Source organism: Homarus americanus, unplaced genomic scaffold, assembly GCF_018991925.1.
Source record: "Homarus americanus isolate GMGI-L3 unplaced genomic scaffold, GMGI_Hamer_2.0 scaffold50281, whole genome shotgun sequence".
In the NCBI taxonomy this organism is placed as follows: domain Eukaryota; kingdom Metazoa; phylum Arthropoda; class Malacostraca; order Decapoda; family Nephropidae; genus Homarus; species Homarus americanus.
The window spans coordinates 990277-1014010 of NW_024742338.1; the positions used below are offsets into that span (position 1 = coordinate 990277).

General features: G+C 42.2%; 1 protein-coding gene across 2 annotated transcripts in view; it reads left to right on the forward strand.

The window, feature by feature from the left end:
- LOC121876791 (protein Hook homolog 3-like) overlaps positions 1–23734 on the forward strand; it is a 119454-nt gene that overhangs the window by 996 nt on the left and 94724 nt on the right. For both annotated transcript variants that reach the window (XM_042382186.1, XM_042382185.1), the window contains exons 2-3: positions 5307–5389; positions 22832–22904. In XM_042382186.1, the coding sequence (XP_042238120.1) occupies positions 5307–5389; positions 22832–22904 (156 nt within the window). The remainder of the gene's footprint in view (positions 1–5306; positions 5390–22831; positions 22905–23734) is intronic.

The following is a 23734-nucleotide window of genomic DNA, read 5'->3' on the forward strand; positions in this document are numbered from 1 at the left end:
AGAACAGTTCCTCACTTCTACTCCCAATGTTCAGTTGAATAGTCAAAATTGTAAAGTATAAGTTAAAATGCATGTCCTAATTAATGAACAACAATGAAATCTATGCTAAGATTATCTTCCATGTAGAATCCACAGCAAGATTTGGTTTATTAGTGTCATTACTGAATCTAGTTGTATGATGCAGCAAGTAGGTCCTGGAATCTCCTGTAGGCCAGGTAGATTGACAAAAATCACTGAACTAAGGCTGATTATAGCTGACAAACTACTGAGTGAGACTGGTTTTACTCATTGCTTTGTTCCTGATAAAATCCAGTACTGTACTGTATGACCATAATAATTTTTGTCAATTCTCCAAAGACTCAGAAGCTCTGAGCTCTTTATTTCTTTACTGGAGTATATATTAAATAATGGAAGTAGCTAACAAATATCATCTAATCTAGAGAAATGTTGGGGTAAATGTAAATTGGTTTGTTGCAAGAGAGATGATTAGGACGAGCAACTAAACTTAACCTTTACCATCAAATACATTATGGTAGTACTGTATTAACCAGTTTTCAATTTTGATTTGTTAATAAGGACCAAAAGAAGATTAGGTATCCCCAGCCTATTTCATCTGATAATTAAATACTTTAACCACTTGTGTACTGGGTCCTCTCTGAGCTGAATAAAATCGTTTGGCGTTAGCCAAATAAAATATTAAAAGTTGCGTCTCTGTAGTGACAGGGTTAATGGTAACTGAACCCTCCAGGTAGCATTAGGTTGTTTAATCATCAGGTGAATTAAGTTGGGATGCCTAATCTTCACATAATCAGTTCCAAGATTTTCAATATAGAACATTTACTGGTATTACTTGAATATAAAGCAGAATTTAAGAACAATGGTCCAGGTTAACCAGCTACTGTATATAAACAAAATAGCTATAGGAGAATCTTATCTTTATCCTCACAAATAAAGTACATGTAAATCATTAAAATCAGGCAGTGGAAAAGCACTTTTATGTTTAGGTTTTGTACCTAGTTTTGGTCATAAATAAAAATGTTGCCCTTGCACGAGAATGCCATCAACATTGTTTACATGAGCGGTAGGTATCATCCGAAGGTTTCATAGACATACAGTAAATAATAACACTAATCCGTTTCTTACTCACCAAGAAACAACAACAGCAGCAACTTCAAAAATATTTTGTGTACATGTTGATGATGAAAACCTTTTATTTCTTACATTGAAAATGATAATATTCCCTAAAAGGATAATTACAGTCATAGTAATAGGATTTACTGTTGTTTGTAATGTTATTAGTGCAGTACAGTATTAGTTTAGTGATACTACACACACAAATATGGCAGCGGAGGCTTCCCAACAGCAGTCGCAGCAAGACTGTCATCCTTGTCATTTCCATACTACACAGCATATACAGTATTACGACTGTTATTATTAATATTATTATACTGTACAAGTTTTATAATTTATAGTAAATAAAATAACCAACAAAACATACCTAACCTATCATTCCTTTGATGGAAGTATTGTACAATATATTATTATTGTTTGTGAACTTAGGTTGTTTCGGTTTCATTAAATATGTTTTTATGAAAAGGAAGGAAGGAAGGAAGGTTGGTCTGTCAGTATTCTGAATACTGTATTGTACTGTAAATACACAAATGTTAAAAGTAAGATTTTATCATAGTTCTGACTTCGGAATTGATAATGACTGTAGGAGCTCCTGCATATCCCAAATGCTCTGTAAAAAGTATCCTAGTGATTATTTTGGTAACTTGTCTATTGGTTATGTTCTTGGACAATTATTAATTGTTGGATTAAATCTATTCACTGTATTGTGGAAGCAAAATTGTATTCCAAACAATAATGACGTAGTTTTGGACAGCAGTTTATGACTGTTTAGCCAGTATACCGCTAACATGAGCTTGGGGCTAATCTGCAGGTGATTCATGCAATCATCCAGGGACTGTTATAGTAGCTACTTGTTAAAATAGAAGACCACTTTTAATTCACAATGCATCGTCATGGACAATGGTGTTATGGTAGTTTTCGGGCAGCAAGCAATAAGTGTGGTTGCTGAGGCTGTCACACTGAGCCATTACACGGGGGTAGAATGAATCCTCTGAATACACACACACACTTTTTGGTGACCATCCAGTAATTTGACTAATATCAAATCAGGTAATATGCTGACAAGCTACGATTCATTTCACTATCGAGAGCTATGTGTTTGTGTCTTGTCTTGCGGGGAGGTCCCTGCTCTTAAAGCCTGGTCATCCATCGACCAAGCTGTTCACGTTGTCGTCAGGTCAACAGTTCCCTTAAAATATTCAGTGCTTAGTTCAACACATGATCCACGGTAGCTTAATGGTAGACTGGGATAGGGATAGAGAGGAACCTCCAGGTTCAGCTTGGGGCGAATTCCCAGGAATACGTAATAAAGATCGTACTACCGACGAAGTAAAATAAGATATTCCAGTGATATTTGCGCAGGTGTCACGGTGGCGCCTCTCCGACCAATTGTTCGACCTTGATATTCTCCGGTACTCATGGCAACGACTCGCCCTCCCGCTACCCAGCCAAACACACGTCCCACGTTCTTCTCCCACACATAAAAGTTGCCTCCTGGCTCGACGTCTTTGAGATTACGGGAAAAAAAATAAGTGAAAGGCAATTCGGATGAGAACTTCATTTATAAGACAAAAACAGATGTTATGATAAACCCGAGAAAAGCGCTGTGGATAAAAATAGAACCAGGAAATGTACCGTCTTTATACTGTAGTAATGGTGATATTGGAGTCTTGGAGTGGATAGACAGGCCTGCATGCATTAAACAGCCAAGTTGGTCAGGTTATATAAAGCGGAAGAACCCCAAACCCCGGAATCTCGACCGAGGTAGAAATTTGATACACTCTCGGCAAAACCAACTCCAGATGAACATGTATTTTACGTAAAATACCCTAAATGTTTGTATTGATAGTCATATACAGTATTTCATAAGTGTAATGGCGTTCGGGGAAGTGCAGTCCACTTTTAAAATAGAATTGTACAGGAGTCTTTAGTTAAGTTCATATACATAATGAGATGTATCTGTCACCATAGCACCGTGTGTCTACAGTGCAGCTAATAATCATATCTCAGAATATTTGTACTCATGCTATCACTATACATATGTTTACAAATATAAACTCAATTTACGCATTTTCGCACAATTAAACTCGCGTTGTACAAGTCAGTATGCATGATTTTCCAACTACAGTTCACCTGAATAATCTCTACGAATGTTTGTGAAAGTAAATCTCGTGAACGTATTTTTATACACCCGTACTCTTCTTATTGTTGTCCAGAGGTACTGTTAGTTTTGGGTGGTAGGTGATCACCTGGGCTGCCATGGTGTGGTCACACTTCAGGCAAGTTTTAGTGACCCATGAAACGAGTTCAGACCTAAAGTTGCATTTAAATCAACTTGGGCAATGAGTGCACGTTTTCGGAGCCTTTCGCGATTTCCGAAATGGATAGCTCACTTATGGAGTTTCGGGTTATATATATATATATATATATATATATATATATATATATATATATATATATATATACATACATACATACATACATACATACATACATACATACACTTGTACGAGTTCAAGATTTGTTTGACATTTTCTAGGCACTGAGTGATAAACTGTTCAGGTGGACAATGATGCTTTGGCGATACGTAAGTTTCACGTTCTACTCGTATACATGTATAGTTGTTCAGTTGAATAGAGAAGCAGTTGTTTCGTGAGGGAATGTAGACCAGTAGAAACGCGTGAAAGCTCTGGCTGTAATGACTGGGACGCAGACACCAGACAAGTATCGTAATATACACGTGAGAAACACTGGAGAGTGTGTGTGAGGGAGAGGGGCTCACGGAGGTGCTACCACACACGATACAAGTTGTTACATAACTAGTAATGTAATGTTTGATGTGAACGAAGACACTAGGCCTTTTTATACAATATCCTGAATCCCACTGCAGAAGATAAAACAAAGATGAGGGCTAAGATTCATGTGGTGCAGTATTACACAATTTCTTCAGTTATATTAACAATTGTGTGCTGGGTGTCTTCTTGACTGTGTAAAATCGTCCGACTTAGCCAAATAAATTACAGGTATAATTATTTTTGATGGAGGGCCACTTCGTGAATGGTGGCACACTTCGCGGGCCACACACTTAATGTGTATTGTTGCTATGTCCACCCAACTTCCAAAATTTTCCTTTCTGTAATTAATAAGATTTTTTTTCTGATTGCCAAATGCAGTGGCGGGCCACAGAAATTATTTGGCGGGCCAAATGTGGCCCGCGGGCCGTACTTTGTCCACCCCTGGGTTAAAGTCTTTTAGGTGTGAGAGTAATAAGTTGGGCTAACTAGTGCGGCGTAACATACAGTATATACTCGAGGCTCACTTACTCAATATGCCTAATGCCTGTTTAGCCTGGAAGGTGTGTTGGTAGACGTGACCTGGGAAAAGTAGGAGTTTTATAAACACTGACTGAGAGCAGTAAACCTTAACAGTAAATCATTCCACAAACATCATTAGTTTTGTGATGAATATTTGGATTTTGTCGTTGTCAAAATTTCAGTGTAATTTTTTGTCTACTTACAGTGATAAACTTTACAATTCGAACAGACATTAACAAAAACAATTGTTTTTGTTTGGGAGAAATTTTTCTTTAACTTACAAAGCGTCAATTACAGCAGAGCTTAGCAGTCTCCCTGTGACAACTTCTGTTGTGTAAGTAGAATAATATATCAGAAGTGAGGGATGCTGATTTAATAAAATTAACCTAAAATGGCGAAGTATTGGCTCACAAAATTGTAGATTTCCTTGGAATAAATAAGTTAAAATTTACCCAGAGAACTAAAGCATTTCTGGGTATATTATTTACTCGAGACACGGCCGATGGAGGTTTGTGAGGTAAACAGTTTCTTCAGTCAGGCAGATCACCGTGGCAGGCTTGCGGGCTGCAGGCATCAAGTGTTCACTCTGCAGGCAGCTTGAGGTGTATGAACGCTGCTAAGTTGTTTTCGGTGTAGTGTTAGGAAAATTTACATCTGAATATTACTAACAGTATTACATACTTGGCGGCGTCTATTTATTTCTGACAATGTGGTGCAAAGGTATGTGAAGCATTAATTTTGATTCATGTTTTCATTTTAGTTTCAACTGTTTGTGTGTTTGATGTAAACAACTTCATGTGGCCGCTGGACCCATTCTGAACCCTGTACTAACCTGATCAATATTTTCTCCCTTCGTGACAGCTGGAGACGTTCCCCGGGCGCGAGGGGATCGCCATCCACCACCTCACCGATGGCGTCGCCATGGCCAACGTCCTCCATCAGATGTGAGTAAACAAAACTCAGTTGGGGGCCATCACTGCCCTTATTGGTGTCTCATCCTTGTCCATCCTGACCATCTGTAGGATAAATTCAATGTTATTGGTCACTGTTCCTGGTAGTTCTGGTCGTGCTGCTGTATCCTCTTCCTCCTCCTCATCCTTTGTCCTTCGTTTTTCTAGTCCATCTTCTTAGTTGTAAACCCCTCCTACATATTCCGCAGACCCTCTATTAGTACATAGGTGCTGGAAGCAGGTACATTTTAACATAAATTTATTAAGCTCCCTTGTTAGTACATGGATGGGTTCTTGAATCCCTGTGTTGTGTCCTGACTGTGCATGCACACGTAAATTGATGAAGACAGGTAAATGGATAGCAGCAGAATAATTAGAATGATTTTTTGCCAAATAAACACGCATAAAGATTGTAAGTGGAGAGAAGTTAGAAAGTTGCTTCCACAGTGATGAGTTCTACTAGGCTGCCATGGATAATGATCAACTAGGGACTAAGATACCATGAAAATGTCGTCGTGGGTGTACATTTTGAGATACGGCTTGAGTTTTGGGGGTGTTGGATGATGAGTCAGTCAGTAGTGCTTGTTTTGTGTGGTGGTAGGTAGGGCCGGCGGCGGTGTTTGGAGGGAGGGAGCCCCCAGGTTGTTGACACAGTAGAAGCCAGCTCGATGCACCACCCCCAGGCCTCCCTTCCCCACCGGCCGCTGCCTCCACCCTCACGGCCTCCCATGGGTAATTCACACACACACACACACACACACCACCACCATCTGGAAACCTCACCGAGACCTGCCACTGTCGTCCATGTGTAGGTGCTGCTTCTATTTGTGCTTTTGCCTCTGGTGTTATTACTGCCGCTGCTGAAACTGTCTTGCTTCCGCCTCAGTTGTTGTCCGATATTGATGTTAATATTTATGAAGCTGTTATTTTTGCGTACACTTTTCCTTAACCTGTATCTGGTGTGTGGTTATGTGTAGATATTCCGTGTCGTTTGTAGAGCGTGACTCCCGTGTCCAAACTACACTGAGATGTACTCCGTTATTTTATTTTATTTTATTTCTTTTATGGGGTTTAGCCCACCTGGGCACAGGTCACTGACTCACAGCGGGGCCTGGGGGGCGAAAACGTAATAATAATTAATAATAATAATAATTTAGTCTCAAAATTAAAATGTTCGTGTTTTGGATGTCGATTTGCAGCGTCCTGTATTTTGACGTGAATGTTCCGTGAAATGTGTTGCCCACGTGTTATCCCGAGGACACTAAAGGATCCATCTAAAAGTTACTCGGGGTCAGATTCAAACATTACGGTTCATTTAAGCAGTTTACCTTTCGTCGTCTTATCTCTATCAGTCGAGCACCTTTATAAATGTCACGTCAGCTCTGAGTATCGCTGGAACTCTGTTAAAACTAATATACAAACAGCTCTCTACTCACAGCGACATATTGGGTGCAATTTATATACAGTCAACCGAAGTAGTATCACAAATATTTAAGCTTTAAAAAACAGCAAATTGGAACATGAAGGCAAGTTGACCATTGTGTTGATAGCTTTTTTGGTCCGACCGTGTTAATCTCTGGTTCGCATTCACGCAACTCGTATTTTATGAAGATATGGACCAGGATTTGCAAATCTAGTGTAGGTTCGGTACGTTAATTTATGCCCCCTAACTGGTCTTAAGTGAACCTGTCTGGTTAATGTACTGTAGTCTCGATGAAAGATTGATAGGTGGTTTTAGTTTTGTTTTACCTCACGTCAACCATTTAAGTGTATTCTCGTATATTATCTGGTTATGGGGGAAGCACAGCGTACTAACCTTGGAAAATGATGCTTTTGCATTGTTTTATTCCACTCGTTGTTGGTAAGGTAACTTTCATTGGTTTTGAAAGTGTGTGTGTGTGTGAAACTTATTTTGTATTAGGAATGGTTTCACAAACGAGCTGTATACACCTCACTTTGCTGAACTGAGGATGGTCGTTCTTTATTTACTCATCTTGAAATTGTCTGCTGGTGGGAAATGAGAATTTTACACCACTGGAAATAAATCTTTAGAGGGGTACTGACTGTATTGACCTATAGGATGCTTTTGTTGTATGCTACTTTCAGGATATTTTTGACGCTACACTTTTATCTTATTCAAAATGGTCACTGAAGTATTATAGGTGCATTTAAAGCCACGCTGGAAACATCTGCTTACATCGTCTGCATTGTATTCACGTTTAGGCTTTCGCTGTATGATGGTTGTAGGACATGAATTTTTAAGAAAGTTTACGCTTAGTATTATTTTCTAAGTTTTCACTGGCCACAAGTTGATTTTCACCAGGCCACACGTTAGTTCTGTTGGGCCTCGGGCTGTCGGCCGTGGGATCTATCCGGCCCCGATTGGTCGAGTTATGTTGTTCAAAACTAACGAGTTCTTCGTCCCAGATGCTTATGTCCACTTGTTGGGCGCCAAACTGTTATTTTCACTAACTAGAGATTCTGTTGTAGAGGGGGATAAAGTATCAGACACCTAAGATAATATAAAAACCTTACTCAGGCTAGGCTATGTATAAATCTAACTTAGTTTTGGCAATACATAACCTAGCCTAGAAGGTAAGGATTGATAAGGTTTATTATTATTATTTTTTAAATGGCACGGTTAGACTAGCAGGAGCGGGTTGTTTGTCTGATTATTTTTTCGAGTTATTTTCATCTTAAATAGTTTCACTTTTCGTTTTTTTAAGGGGGTTTAGATTCGATTATCATACGGTGCGTTCCGGTTAAAGGTAGCATTGGTTCAGTTGCTTTAATCATTTAATGTTATTTTTGTTTTGTTTTGTTATTATTCATCGTCAAGGTTCTCGCTTATTAAAAATCACATTTGTAACTACCTGGTACCTTCCAATTGACCCCTTATCCTAGAAACTTCTGTGCGGCACTAACCCCCCCCCCCCACCCCCAATACAGGATTAAGATAACCTCACTGCTTGACGTTACCCTTCGATTACAATGACGTAACCCCTTAAATATGATGTTTTAACCCTTGGCTTACGATTGCCTGTTACTGTGAGTACGAGGATATTGTGCAGTACCGTATTATACTGTACTGTACTCTAGAGATTAACATCATTATTGGCCGTTTTAGGGATGGGGGGTAAGCGTCACCACGTGCAGGCGTCACGCGGTGGGGTGAGCGTCACCCTGGGTGCATGGTAGTGGTGTTATGGTACGGTGGTCGCTGTCACCGTTACTCGTCCTCCACACTTACCTGTCGACCTCACGCCTCTCACACTCCATCACACACACGCACATCACCCTACATAGTTCACCCTCCCGTACAGAATACCCTACACTACAGTACATATACTACACCTTCTACACTACATATACTACACCCTCTACACTACATATACTACACCCCACACAGTACCTATACAACCACCACACACAGACATGTAATGGTCCGGTACAATACACCCTCCTTCTGTTACTTATTTAATGTGTACGATCGGTTCTCTTAATAGAAATGACTTAATCTGGGGACTTGGATGAAATACATTTAAATTCTTCATATGTAGCCAAGCCTTTTAAAAAATCTTATACTTTTGTAATTAACTGTAACCTGTAGTTTCAATATGTTTTCATATTGCACTAACAATATCCTCGTAGTTGAGATTCCAATAGGAGACTTATCTGTATGAATAATTGTGTAATATACTTATAGGCGTCCGTGGAAATAATGCAGTTTCATATCGATTCACCATTTTTTATCATGCTATCGAATGTAAACGACATAGAACGAGCAGGTGTAACGGTATGTCGGTTGGGCATAGATTAGAATACTACTACTACTACTACTACGAACGTGGCCTCCAGCCTCCCCTAATAGCCACACCTTCGCCGCCATTTTATTACCTTAAAATTAAAATAAACTACTACTACTACAGACCGGGTTTAGCTTTCAGTTCAGTTCTGCTGGAGAGCCTGGTATTCATGATCCGTTAATAACATCAGACACAACCTGTCAGATTAAGCGATCTCTAGTTTTTTGAGCTCGTTATCTGTGTCACCAGTTGCGGCTCACTGCGCATGCGTACTGTGGCTAAACCAGCGTCGTGCGTGGGACTGGGAAGGTCGTTTATTTTATGCACAGGCTGACATGCCCGGCTCCCTGGCAAACAAAATTAACAACTGGACCCGGGTAAAGCCACTCTTAAAGTAATATTTGCATTATTTATTATCTCTAACTGTAAAACATTAAAAAATTATTGTACTTTTATTTATTTTTTTGTAATCAAGAGTTTGTTCGTGCACTTTGTTGAGTTTGTATTTTTGTTCATTTGTAAGTACTGTAGCTTAGTCATTTATGCCTTGTGATGGTCTAGTGAGTGTCTGGTTGGTGCCTCGTAAGAAAATGTTATGACTGCACTAAACTTTATATAATTTTACCTATAAAGGAAGCAACTAACGTCCAGAAATATCAAGTTGTATTGAAATTCAACTTTTGACTCGATGCCTCCCTCCACTTGGCAACTGGTAGAGAATCTGTTGGGAACTATTCTGTAGCGTTATCTCCCAGGCTAATCGTTCAGTGTACTCAACATTTCTACTGTAGTTAAGCTACTGTAATCTGTCAGTATTATAGGGTTTTTTTAGGGTCTTATTTTCGTGTTTAAACTGAAGTTGGCGGATTAGGTGCATCTTCATAGACCATCATTTACAATTATTATTATCATATACTTTCATTTACAATTATTATTATCATATACTTTCATTTATCTTAGGAAACCTTTGTGAATCTGCTCCACCTGGCGATAACATTTTGGTGTTTCCGATTGGCATTAAACCTTTAAAAATGTCAGTTGAAAGAAATAGGAAATACTGTAGATACATTTTTGGTTCTCGGAATAATTTCTCCAGTGTTCGTGGCATGAGACCTTGAAAATCTTAGGAAATACTGCAATATGATGGTGTCTGAAAGATTCGAAAAAGAAAAAAAAAGTCGTATCCTCGTATACAAGCGAGCGAGCGAGCAACATCCTACTTGCGCTTCATCAGTAAACCAATGAGAAATAATAACACTAAATTCATTAATGGAATATCTATCCATTTTTTTGTTACTCCTCTCCTGATATAATCGTTTAATGGCGTGGATTACGTAGTACAGAAAACTAAAAAATAAACCCGAGGCGAGAGATACAACAGGAAAGGTTTGAGATAACGAGTTGAATTACACAAGCTTTACTCATACAGTGAAACCTCCATATAACGCACTTCTCTCCACATAATTATAATCCATTAGATGAGGGATTTCACATCTAACGGATCCTCGATATAATGAACTCGTATTTATATAGTTCATTAGATGGAGGTTCCTATACAACGGACCCTATATATATATAACGAACTTTCCTCACCATTTAGTCCGTTAAATATAGGTTTCACTGTCCAATACTTTATTCTCAACTGACATTCACACTACACAGACTGAGTCATAACATCCACATTGATTCAAATTAATTTATATAAAAAAAATACGACTGGTGACTTTTGAGTGAGGATGAAGGTCGTTGTGGTTATTGAACTTTGGCTACGTATAAAGTATTCAGTTTTTTACCCCTCCACTTCCCCCACTTCCCCTCTCCCCAGTATAAAACGGTTTCGTCATCTTCATTCTGGGAAAACATGACATGGATTGTGGTGGGGGGGCGGGTCGCTTTACCTCAGGAAACATGTGGGTCATGGGTTATGTGTGTGTCTCTCTGAATAAGTGTGTATGTATGTATGTGCCTGTACGAGTGTGTATGAGTGTATCTGTATGAGTGTGTGTGTGTACGAGTGAGTGTTTATGAGTGTATCTGTATGAGTGTGTGTGTGAGTGAGTGTTTATGAGTGTATCTGTATGAGTGTGTGTGTGTACGAGTGAGTGTGTTTATGAGTGTATCTGTATGAGTGTGTGTGTACGAGTGAGTGTTTATGAGTGTATCTGGGAGTGTGTGTGTACAGGAGTGTGTTTATGGATGTATCATGAGTGTGTGTGTGTACAGAGTGAGTGTGTATGAGTGTATCTGTATGAGTGTGTGTGTGTACGAGTGAGTGTTTATGAGTGTATCTGTATGAGTGTGTGTGTGTGTGTGTACGAGTGAGTGTGTATGAGTGTATCTGTATGAGTGTGTGTGTGTACGAGTGAGTGTGTTTATGAGTGTATCTGTATGAGTGTGTGTGTACGAGTGAGTGTGTTTATGAGTGTATCTGTATGAGTGTGTGTGTGTACGAGTGAGTGTGTTTATGAGTGATTCAGTGTGTATGCGGATGTGTGAAATCTTTTAGTTAAGTGATTTTTTTAAAGAGGTGAACGAACTGAGTGAATGAATCAAATGATAGTGTTATTGGACTCTTTACTATCGATCCCTATTACCTTAATTGGCACTCATTAAAGGATCCGAAACTCAACTCATTTTGGACGGCAGGAAATTATACAAATCAATACCAAACCAGATTTGAAATATTTAAAAGGGAAACAAATAAATAACTCGTTTAGGCGTGCGTGATCGATTAGGCTGCGTCGATTCACAAAGATGCCAGGTAATGCACGATTTTCTTTTGTTTCTTAAATAGTGTAAAAAAAAATTCTATTTATAGTTTGTTATTGGTGCAGTTTAAGTATTGTTTTTTGTAATTTATTTTTTTACACGTTGTTTTAGTGCTTCCTCTTACGTCAGGTTAGGTAAATTCGTCCAGAAACATTAACAGTTACGGGGGAAATTTTAACGCACGAACTTTTTGTTGAAGAGTCGTGATCCTGGTGTGTGTGTGTGTGTGTGTGTGTGTAAGGCAGGCCAGAGTGGTGCCAAGAGCAACCACCTTCTCGACCAGACCAATGCCAGGAAAGAGGGGGGGGGGGAGGCTAGGTCAGTGAACCCCTCAGGTAAATATTACGGTGCTTTTCATTGGGGGAAATTTCAGTTAGACAAGTTACTAGTAATTGAGAGGTCATCATTCATTTGAGCGAGAACAGTATAGATGGTTACAAAAGGTTACAGGTAATTAGGATTACAGTAGTATAATTGTTGTTTGGTTATTTAATTCGTATATCATAGTTAATAAATAATAAAAGTGTTAAAGATACCGAGAATTAAGTAAACATAAAGGCATTAACAGCAAACATATTATACCGCTGTACTTCTGGCTGTGTTTGAGGGCAATCGACGGGACAAGCACTGGGCAGACTCGTAAATTAATCCTCGTGGGAACAGCCGAAGCAGTTGATGACTCGCCTCACACTGTCACCTGCTGGCACGGTTAAAAAGTAGCTATATACTAGTTGTAGAGAAAGTGTAGACGTGTGTTTTCTCTACAGGGTAAGTTTTGTTGGTGGTCTGGAGTTAGTTGTGTATAATGAAGCTATTTTCTGTTGTTGCTGCTGCTTGGTATAAGACTTTCAACTACAAGTGTTCATCTGCACTATTTTTTTTTTGGGGGAGAGCAATACAACTGATTTTTTTTTTGCAACACTAATTTTTGTAGGTTCTTTTTTGCAACAGCTGATTTTTTTGTAGTTTTTGCAACACTAATTTGTTTTTTGTATAACAGCTGATTAGGGTTATTTCGACCTTGTTTCGGCTATTTCTACTTTTGTTTTGGCTATTTCTACTCTGTTTTGGTGCTCTCCAGTCACTCCTCTATCCTTTTCGCCACTCTTCCGTGTCACCTCTCTCTTTATTTGAGGCTGTTGCATATACCACTCCAGCCTGGGGAAAGAATTAGACATAGTGAGAATCTGTTTTGATTTATTCATTCATTAGATGGGGTTGTATGTGTGCCTGAGTCTTGTCTTTTAAAGAGTTATAGGGGAAGAGGGGAGCACTTGAAGATTACCTCGCCTCCCCCCTCTCCTCCTCCGGCCCCAGTATATTTCACCTGAATATTAACCACCCTAATTCTAACCTAACCACTCTAATACTTACCTAACCAAACCTAACCACTCTTACTACTAACCTTACCACCATAATACTAACCTAACCACTCTTAATACTAACCAAACCTAACCACTCTTACTACTAACCTTACCACCATAATACTAACCTAACCACTCTTAATACTAACCAAACTTAACTACACTAATACTAACCTAACCAAACCTAACCACTCTTAATACTAACCTTACCACCATAATACTAACCTAACCTAACCACACTTAATACTAACCAAACTTAACTACACTAATACTAACCGAACCAAACCTAACCACTCTTAATACTAACCTTACCATAATACTAACCTAACTAACACACTTAATACTAATAAACTTAACTACACTAATACTAACCAGGCCATTCTTCCTCTTAATACTAACCAAACTTAACTACACTAATACTTACCTAACCTAACATAACGTAATTAACCCCCCCCTAAGATAGCGTTAGGGTATTTTTAATCATCAGGTGAAATAAACTTGGGGGGGGGGGTAATCTGCAGGTGATCCGAAAGACGAAGGTAAGTTATGTTAATTAAGTGAGGTACAGGTGGTGTTAATTAAGTCCGGTACAGATGATGTTAATTACGGTACAAGTGAAGTTAAGTACGGTACAGGTGATGTTAATTAGGTATGGTACAGGTGATGTTAATTAGATACGGTATAAGTGACGTTAATTAAAAACAGTACAGGTGGTAGAAAGCGATCATCTCGACTACATCCCTGAATATACGCACACACACCTGTCCACCAAGTTATCACGGTGACCAGGTGACCAGACTAATTAACTGGGGTCCGCTCACTTCCGGGGGGGGCTCATTTTATTCCCCGTAACAGACTCGTTCTTAATCTTATCACTGACGAAATTTTTTTTTATATATAGACTGGACTTCATCTCTCTTAAACACATCTTTATTCTTGTCGTGGTTTTTCTTGTTTGTTTAATGATTTACAACACTTGAACGACGTAGTTACTGTTTTGTTCCATATTCTCCTCCTCCTTCTTTACCTTCTTCTCCTGCACCTTCACCACCTCCTTCACCTCCTCCTACTGCTTCACCTTCTCCACCTTGTTCACCTCCTTCACCTTCTCCTAATTACCAACGTCATTTGAGACTCCTCAGGTGTTGTAGGTAAACAAGAGTCGTTGATACCGCTGTGGTTGTGGTGATGGAGTAGTACAGTGTTCCTGATAGTGTCCTGTTATCATTGTTATCACAGGAAGCATTGGTGAGTCATTGGCCTTGATAATATTACTGGCAGTGTCGGCCAGCGTGTGCGTGTGTGTGTGTGTGTGAAGGTAAAATCATTTATTTGTTTGTTTGTTTGTGTTTCGCTTGGGTGGGGTATATCACTGTTTATCTGTCTGTCTGTCTGTCTCTTCTGATAAGTTTGTTCACCTGATGAGTCTCCGATTGTTAAGTGCTATATTTTAATCGAACCTAATCCAGTTTTGGTCCAATTTTGTCCAAGGTGTTCGAATTCTACATTGTTTGAGTAACAGACACTTGAGGAAATAAAATAAATAGAATAGACTATTTGAAATATAAGAAAAAATTGTGTCATTGGGTCTCATGAAGATTAAGACCCCTTATTTCACCTGTTAATGAAACACCTAAATGCTAACCTAACCTAACCTACCCTACCTTAACGCCCCCCTCCCTTTACCATTAGAGTGAAATAAGCGGTGGTTCCTAATCTTCATGGGATACATATAAATAAGTATAGGAATAATTATATGTGGTCAACTTCCTTTCAAATAAGACGGGAGGTAAGTATGGTGAGGGCGACATATGGCCGTCATGGTCGACCAGCTCTCACTCACCTCACACTCTGGGAACTTGAACACGTTCTCGGTGAACAAACTCTAGCCACCGGGTCTTTCTTTCTCGTCGGCCATTTTTTACGTTGGTTGGAGTTTGTTTTTGTGTACAACATTTGTTTAGATAACAAAGGTCGCCGTGCTTGACCGGCGGCGCCTGACGAGGGTAGGAGTCACACTGCTAGTTGTCTGTGTGCTGTTCCTGTGGGGGGGCTCTTGGGGAGGACTCTTGAACAAGGCTCTTGTGGCGGACTCTTGTAAGACTTGTAAGACTCTTGTTTATTATCCCCAGCTCAGCACACAAGTGGGGTATCAACTGTATCAATAAGGATTCTTCCTCCTGTCAGTCTCTCCCTGTCTGTCTGTCCGGGTGTTTGACTCGAGGTACGGATTCACTAAGAGCTTCTCACGGGGGAATGTTATGTCGTAAGTGAAGCTGGAAAAATACATCTGTTGACGATTGCGATTTGGGGTAATGCATAAAGACTTGACCTTTTGAGGACGATGGCAACCTTTTGAGGACGATGATTTAACATTTTGAGGACGAAGTTTTAACCTTTTATGGACGATGAACTTAACCCCTTGAGGACGATGACTTACTCCTTTGAGGACGATGATTTTACCTTTTGAGGACGATGACTTAACCCTTTGAGGACGATGACTTAACCCTTTGAGGACGAGGACTTAACCCTTTGAGGACGAGGATTTAACCCTTTGAGGACGAGGACGTTGATTTAACCTTCAGAGTACAATATTGTTTTCCGCGAGGGGTTAAATCATTGTACTCAGGGGATTTAATATATCGTACTCAAGGGGTTAGGTTAGTTTGGGCTATTTTAGGTTAGGTTAGGGTACGATAGATTACGTTAGGTTAGGTTAGGGTACGTTAGATTACGTTTGATTAAGATAAGTAATTTAAGGTTCTGGTGGGTTAGGTTAGGTTAAGGTACGGTAGATTACGTTAGGTTACGTTAGGGTAGTTTTGGACTTTTCTTTGCCGAGATGCGTCATTTTTCCCCCGGACTCAAGCTTTTTGAGACACCCTGTACCTGTTTATTATTCACAACGTGCAGGTAATATACTGCGTAAATAAAGCCGGAGCCTCTGCATTAATGACGTGTTTACCTGTAGTATTTACCTGGTGAATATAACCTTTGGGGTGAACGTTTCTCTTGCACTGACGGCGTGCTCCCTCCCTCCCTCCCTCCCTCCCTTTCCATGCCATCTCTCCTCTTTTTTTCTCTGTGTGTCTCTCTTTCTCTTCCCCACCTTTTCGTGCCGTCTCTTCCTCCTATCCTTCCCCCCTCCCCTCCTCCCTCCGTTCATCTACTTCTATCCCTCTTCTTCCTTCCTTTCCTTCCCCATCTTCCTCCCCTTCCTCTTCCTTTCCTTTCTCACTCATCTTCCTACCCCCCCTTCACCCTTCCTCCCTCTTCTCCTTCTCCTCCCTCTCCTCCCTCCTCCTCTTCTCCTCCCTTCCTGGTGCCTTCCCGTACAGGTCCAGTAAGAAGTTGTCAGAAACTCACCGCTTGTAGTGTATTAAAGTTCTTGTGTCGTGTCGGGGGTAAACTGACCCCCATGTGTCTTATACTGTACCGCCTGACCCTCTCAACCACCACCACGGCAATAACAACTACCACCACCATAACAATCATAACAACCACCACGGCAATAACAACTACCACCACCATAACAATCATAACAACCACCACAGCAATAACAACTACCACCACCATAATAATCACAACCACCACAGCAATAACAACTACCACCACCATAACAATCATAACAACCACCACAACAATAACACCTACCACCACCATAACAATAATCACAACTCGGGGGAATAATTCAGAAGCGACAAGAGCCGGCGTGGGTATTACTGGGATTAAAAAGCGGATCACCTGAAGAATTAATTAACCACCCTAACGTTAATCTAACTTAATTTCACCCTGACATCTCCAAACCCTGAGCCAAACTTAACCTAACCTAAACTGATTTTAACTTTAACCTATTCTAATATTAACCTCACCTAACCTAACCAGATCTTAACATTAACCTAACCAGATCTTAACATTAACCTAACCTCACCTCACCTCACCTAAATTAACCTTAACCTGACGTATATAATATCTAACCTTACTTCTCCCAGGTAGCGTTTGGGAGGTTAATCTTCAGGTGAATTAAACTGTGGTGTCTAATATATTGAAGGTAAATCCAATAGAGTAATACTTCATGCAAATAAGTCATTAATTCACAGGCTGAGGCTTTACTTATCATTATTATTATTATTATTACAGGTATTATTATTGTTATTTACTTATTTTTACGTATTAATTTTATTATTGTTTACTTATTATTTTGTATTATTATTTTATTTATTTTGTATTTTGTATTTTTTGTTATGGTCAGGTGGGGGTGGCGGCCTGTAAATACCACCGTTGCTGCTGCCCCCCCTGGTAAACTGAACACATTGATACAGTTCGTCGATGGAGCCTCTCAGTATTACACCTAAGAGGTTGCCGGGTGTGTCTTGGTCCCTCGGGGCTGCTGTGAATGAGTTACTGACAGTGGAAGGTCGTAAGGGTGAAATTCAGATAAGGATTATATAAGCTTAATGTTGTGAACTCTTGGCCAATCGTAGGCTGACTCGATGAAACCTGATCTATACCTAAAACTAAACTATACTAAACCTTAGCCTAGCCTAAACCCTAACCTAAACCCTAACCTAACATAACCTAACCCATCGGATCTAACATAACCTTTGCATGCCTTGTGTGTGTGTGGGTGGGGGGACGTGTTACATTGCCCCTGGGACACCACCACACACCCACTCTTCTAATCAAGCTCACCTGCCCTACCTGCTTTGCTTGCTTCCTCCCTCGCCTAGGGTCTCACACACACACACACACACCCACACCATACCCACACCATACACCATACCTGCACTGTACTGACTTAACAAGAAGGTGAATATACAGTTAGGTGACTAAACATCCCACACAGTATAGGTGTTGCTAAGTGTTGCAGGTACGGTACAGTATATTGGCCAAGATGTGTCAGTCAATCAGTCAGCCAGCCAACCAATCAGTTAGTCAGTAAGTCAGTCAGAAGCTTGGACAACTCGAGGTCAGAGCAGCAGTATGGCGTGGCTCCCTGGTCTGGTCGCCGCCACACCACCAATAAGAGTAACAAAAAAAAACTATGTGTGTTGTTCCTACCTGGTGGTGAACACTGCGTCGTGGCCTCCAACACACGATCACTGGTGGTGGGGGAGGTGGTGAAGGAGAGGAAGAGGTGGTGAAGGGAGAGGGAAAGAGAGATAAGTAGAGGTAAATGGGGGAGATGGTGAAGAAGGAAGAGAGAGAGAGGGGTGGAGGTGTTGGAAGGAGGGAGAAAGAAGGCGGTGAAAGGAGGAGGGAGAGAGGGAGAAAGACGTCTACAGGCTACGTCGTGTGAGGTATGGCTGGCAGATGAGACATTCTGTAGGGGGAGGAGGGTCTCTCTCTCTCTCTCTCTCACAACTAGATACACGGTTCACTTAGCACCAGTACTGGGTGTTGTGATATAGCGTTATGGTGTGTTGTAGGCAGCTGTGGCGATGTTGTGGGGAGGGGGGGGGTGCAGAATAGCGGGCGAGGGTATAAGTTGTTGTGGTGCACCAGCCGTGGGCAAGGGCGCTCTCCCTGTCTCTACCACACCTGCCTCTCTCTCTCTCTCTCTCCTCTCTCTCTCTCTCTCTCTCTCTCTCTCTCTACACCACTGATATTTGTTAGGGCCATCACTCTGCCTACCACCATCACCACACCATCCATAATCACCACCCATCACCACCACCATTTTCACCATCGTCTAGTCATACCTGTCTGCCGTTACCAGGTGTGGAGTTATGGTGGTGGTGGTGGAATGTGTCATGTTGGGGGTGGTGGGGGTGTCTTGTTGGGGAGTTGGGGTGATACTTCTTTACACACCCCAGGCCCGAGGAGGGGAGACAATGCTGTAGTCCTGTTGTGTGGCTCTTCTTGTTTTGTTCTGCTGTCCCCCCTTTCTTCCGTCTCCCCTCCGTCTCCCTCTCTCCCTCCTCTTCCCTCTCTCCTCCTCTTCCGTCTCCTCTCCCTCCTCTTCCCTCCTCTCCTCTCCCTCTCCTCCCTTCGTCTCCTCCCTCCGTCTCCCTCCCTCTTCCGTCTCCCTCTCCTCCTCTTCCGTCTCCCTCTCTCCTCCTCTTCCGTCTCCCTCCTCTCCCTCCCCTCTTCCGTCTCCTCTCTCCCTCCTCTTCCGTCTCCCCTCTCTCCTCTCCTCCCCTCCTCCTTCTCCGTCTCCCCCCTCTCCCCTTCTTCCGTCTCCCTTCTTCCGTCTCCCCCCTCTTCACCTTCCTCCTGTACTGTATTATATAGTTGGTGGTCCGGTATTAGTCCCTCCCGTCCGGATATTGTGGTGGTGTGGTGGTAGCGGTATTGTGGTGGTGTGGTATTAGTCGTGGTGTGGTGGTAGCGGTATTGTGGTGGTGTGGTATTAGTCGTGGTAGCGATATTGTGGTGGTGTGGTGGTAATTGTGGTGGTGTGGTATTAGTCGTGTGTGGTGGTAGCGGTATTGTGGTGGTGTGGTATTAGTGATGGTAGCGATATTGTGGTGGTAGCGGTATTGTGGTGGTGTGGTATTAGTCGGTGTGGTGGTAGCGGTATTGTGGTGGCGTGGTATTAGTGGTGGTAGCGATATTGTGGTGGTGTGGTGGTAGCGGTATTGTGGTGTGGTATTAGTCGTGGTGTGGTGGTAGCGGTAGGCGTGGTATTAGTGGTAGCGATATTGTGGTGGTGTGGTGGTAGCGGTATTGTGGTGGCGTGGTATTAGTGGTGGTAGCGATATTGTGGTGGTGTGGTGGTAGCGGTATTGTGGTGGCGTGGTGGTAGCGGTATTTTGGTGGTGGTGTGGTAGTGGTATTGTGTTGGTAGTCGTGGTTGGTGATGTGGCATGCCGAGGGCGGTAGCTACTTGTTGTGTTAATAACCCTTAAGAATGGTGATTAATTAAAGGGAGGGGGAAACCCGTGTAATAACCCATGTAAACGATATCTTGTGGTGGTTGTTGATGGTGGTGATGAGGGAGATAACAGGTGGTGGTGAGAGGTTGTTGATGGTGGTGATGAGGGAGATAACAGGTGGTGGTGAGAGGTTGGTGATGGTGGTGATGAGGGAGATAACAGGTGGTGGTGAGAGGTTGGTGATGGTGGTGATGAGGGAGATAACAGGTGGTGGTGGTGAGAGGTTGTTGATGGTGGTGATGGTGGTAGTAGTACTGTTGGTGGTGGTGGTTCAAGAGACAGGTATTGGTGGTGGACAAGGGGAGGTAAGGTGTGTGTGGAGGAGGAGGGGGGGGGGGTTGCTGCGTGCGGGGGCTGGGGTCAGCGTCCACAGACGGAAGTTGTGGCTGGTGGTGGTGGTTACTGCTTCTTCTTCAGTCACCACCATACTCCACCACTCTACCACCACTGCGATCTACCACTACTACCACCACCATCATCAACCACCACCATCATAATCCATCACTACCACCACTATCCACCATCATGATCTACCACTATGATCCACCTTGGCCTGATCCACCCACGCCTCCACAAAACAGTGTCTGAAACATATCCCTTGTGGGTTAACTAAGACACGGTGACCGGTGATCATGTCCAAGTATATCCACTGATCTCTTCTGTCCACTCATTCAACAGGTCTTTAAATGTTATGTCTTTATTATTGTTATTTATTATATTATTATTATTATTATGTATTATTATATTATTTAATATTATTATTGTTTTTTTTAATTATTATTTCTATTGTTGTTATTATTGTTTTTATTTTTGCTGTTTTTATTATTATTATTATTATTATTATTATTATTATTATTATTATTTACGCTTCACCTTCAGCGTTGCACTGCCTGCCGTGGCGGTCTGAGGTGAGGTGGCCTTGTGTGGGTTGCCGGCCCCAGCTGCAGGACGTGTGGATCTGGGGTCTTTTGTGTGGATTTGGATCAGCGGAGGGAATGTTTGTGTGTATCAGGGAGTCTCGTGTGTGTGTGTGTTGGAGGATGTACTATGTGTTGTTGGAGGAATAATGGTGAGTTGGAGGAGTAATAGCGTGTTGGAGGAAGCGGTACGATAGTAAGTGTTGGAGGAGGAGGTACGGTAGTGAGTGTTGGAGAAAGAGGTACGGTAGTGAGTGTTGGAGGAGGAGGTACGGTAGTGAGTGTTGGAGGAGGAGGTACGGTAGTGAGTGTTGGAGGAGGAGGTACGGTAGTGAGTGTTGGAGGAGGAGGTACGGTAGTGAGTGTTGGAGGAGGAGGTACGGTAGTGAGTGTTGGAGGAGGAGGTACAGCACTAAGTATTGGTGGAGGAGGAGTAATGTGCACCGCTCGGGGCTGTCACCACTTGCCTTCCTGTCTGTCTGCGTGCCTTCCTATCCTTGCCTGCCTCTGTACATCCACCTGTCTGTCTGTGGTTGGCTCTCTCTCTCTCTCTCTCTCTCTCTAACACTCATTCCCCCTTCCAACAACACACCTAGACCCCTCCTCCTCTCTCTCTCTCCCCCAACACACACACTCTGGATCTCTCCTCTTACTCACCCCTCCCCCCCGCCTCTCCTCCCAGCACACCTGTAGCCCCTCATATTCTCCCTCTCTCTCTCCCCTCACACACTCTTTCCTCCTCTCTCCCTCACACACTCTTTTCCCTCCCTCACACTTTGCCTCCCTCTTTCCTCCCTCACACACCTTTTCCTCCCCACACACTCTCCCCCACCACACACCTCCTTCCTCACCACACACTCCTTCCCCCACCACACACTCCTCCCCACCACACACTCCTTCCCCCACACACACTCTCCCCACCACACACTTCCTCCCACACACGCGCCTTGAGAGAATGTTTCCTATAATTCGCCACAAACAAAAAACAACAACAACAACAACTACTCTCTGGTACTAAGAAGAGAACATGGACACTCTAGTTTGTGTGTTTGTTTCAAGTTATAACTCCAAGGTGTGTTTGTTTCAAGTTATAACTCCAAGGTGTGTTTGTTTCAAGTTATAACTCCAAGGTGTGTTTGTTTCAAGTTATAACTCCAAGGTGTGGGTCGTTTCGTGTGTGTTAATTTCACTTGAGGATTAAACACCCATTACGTTATCTAGGGGAGGTTAGGTTAGGTTACGATAAGTTGGTTAGGTTAGGTTTTGCTAAGTTTTCCTATTAGATTAAGTTTTGCTAGGTTAGGATTAGGGTGACTAATCATAACCTCTGACCTCTCTTTAAAGTCATCTGAGTAGTATTAGGTTAAGGTTTGTTAGGTTAGGTTAAGTCATTTGATTACTGCTAGATGTGGTGTTTTGGTTTCCGTTTCACAGTCGTCATGTTTTCGTTATTATTTACTATTATGTTAAGTCATATTTTTTTGTTATTATTTACTATTATCTTTCGTCATGTTTTTGTTATTATTTACTATTATCTTTCGTCATGTTTTTGTTATTATTTACTATTATCTTTCGTCAGTTAGTTTGTTATTTACTATTTACTATTATCCATCGTGTTTTTGTTTTATTTATTTGTAATTTTTTCCCTCCTTCTATGTCATCTGTAAACAGTGGAGTGACGTTGTTGTTGTTGTTGTTTCAGAGCGCCCGAGTACTTCACACAGTTCTGGCTGACCAAGATCAAACCAGACGTGGGCGACAACTGGCGGCTTAAGGTGGGTACTGTGCTCTCTCTCTCTCTCTCTCTCTCTCTCTCACCTGTTGATGATGATGGTAATACAAAAGGTAATGAATGGTATGTCGGGTTAGCGTGTACCTGTCCTCTCACCGTCTCTCTGCCTTCTCTACTGCCCCCCTCCACCTCTACTGCCCTCTCCCTACCTCCCCCTCTCTCTCTACCCCCCTTCTCTACTTCCTGGTGGACTGGTATTCTTCCTCTCTGTGGCTGCTGCTGGTAGTACAGGAGAGGGGTGGGGGGCCAGGGGGGAGGGTGGTGTGTGTGTGTGGATGGTGGTGTGGTTGTGGTGGGGTGTGGTGGGGTGATGGTGGCATGGTGTGGTGTTGAGGTAGTGGTGGTGGGGGTAGTGGTGGGTGGGGTCGTGGTAGTGGTGGTCGGTAGTGGTGGTGGTAGTGGTGGGTGGGGTCGTGGTGGTGGTAGTGGTGGGTGGGGGTCGTGGTAGTGGTGGTGGTAGTGGTGGGTGGGGGTCGGTAGTGGTGGTTGTGGTGGGGTGATGTGGTTGGTGATGGTGGCATGGTGGTGGTGGCGTGGTGTTGTGGAGGTAGTGGTGGGTGGGGGTCGTGGTAGTGGTGGTGGTGGTTGTTATGATGGAACTTTATGCACCTACCAGTATTTATCCAGGAAGACTTTATTTCTTCTTCTTCCCCTCTTCCTCTTCTTCCTCCTCCTCCTACTGTTCCTCCACCTCCTCCTTTCCCGGGTTATATCCCTGGGAAGATTATGGTACTGTACTCTCTTGGCTACTAATGGAAGGTGTGTGTGTGTGTGTGTGTGTGTGGTGTGGAACGTAGTGGAAGAATGTGGTGG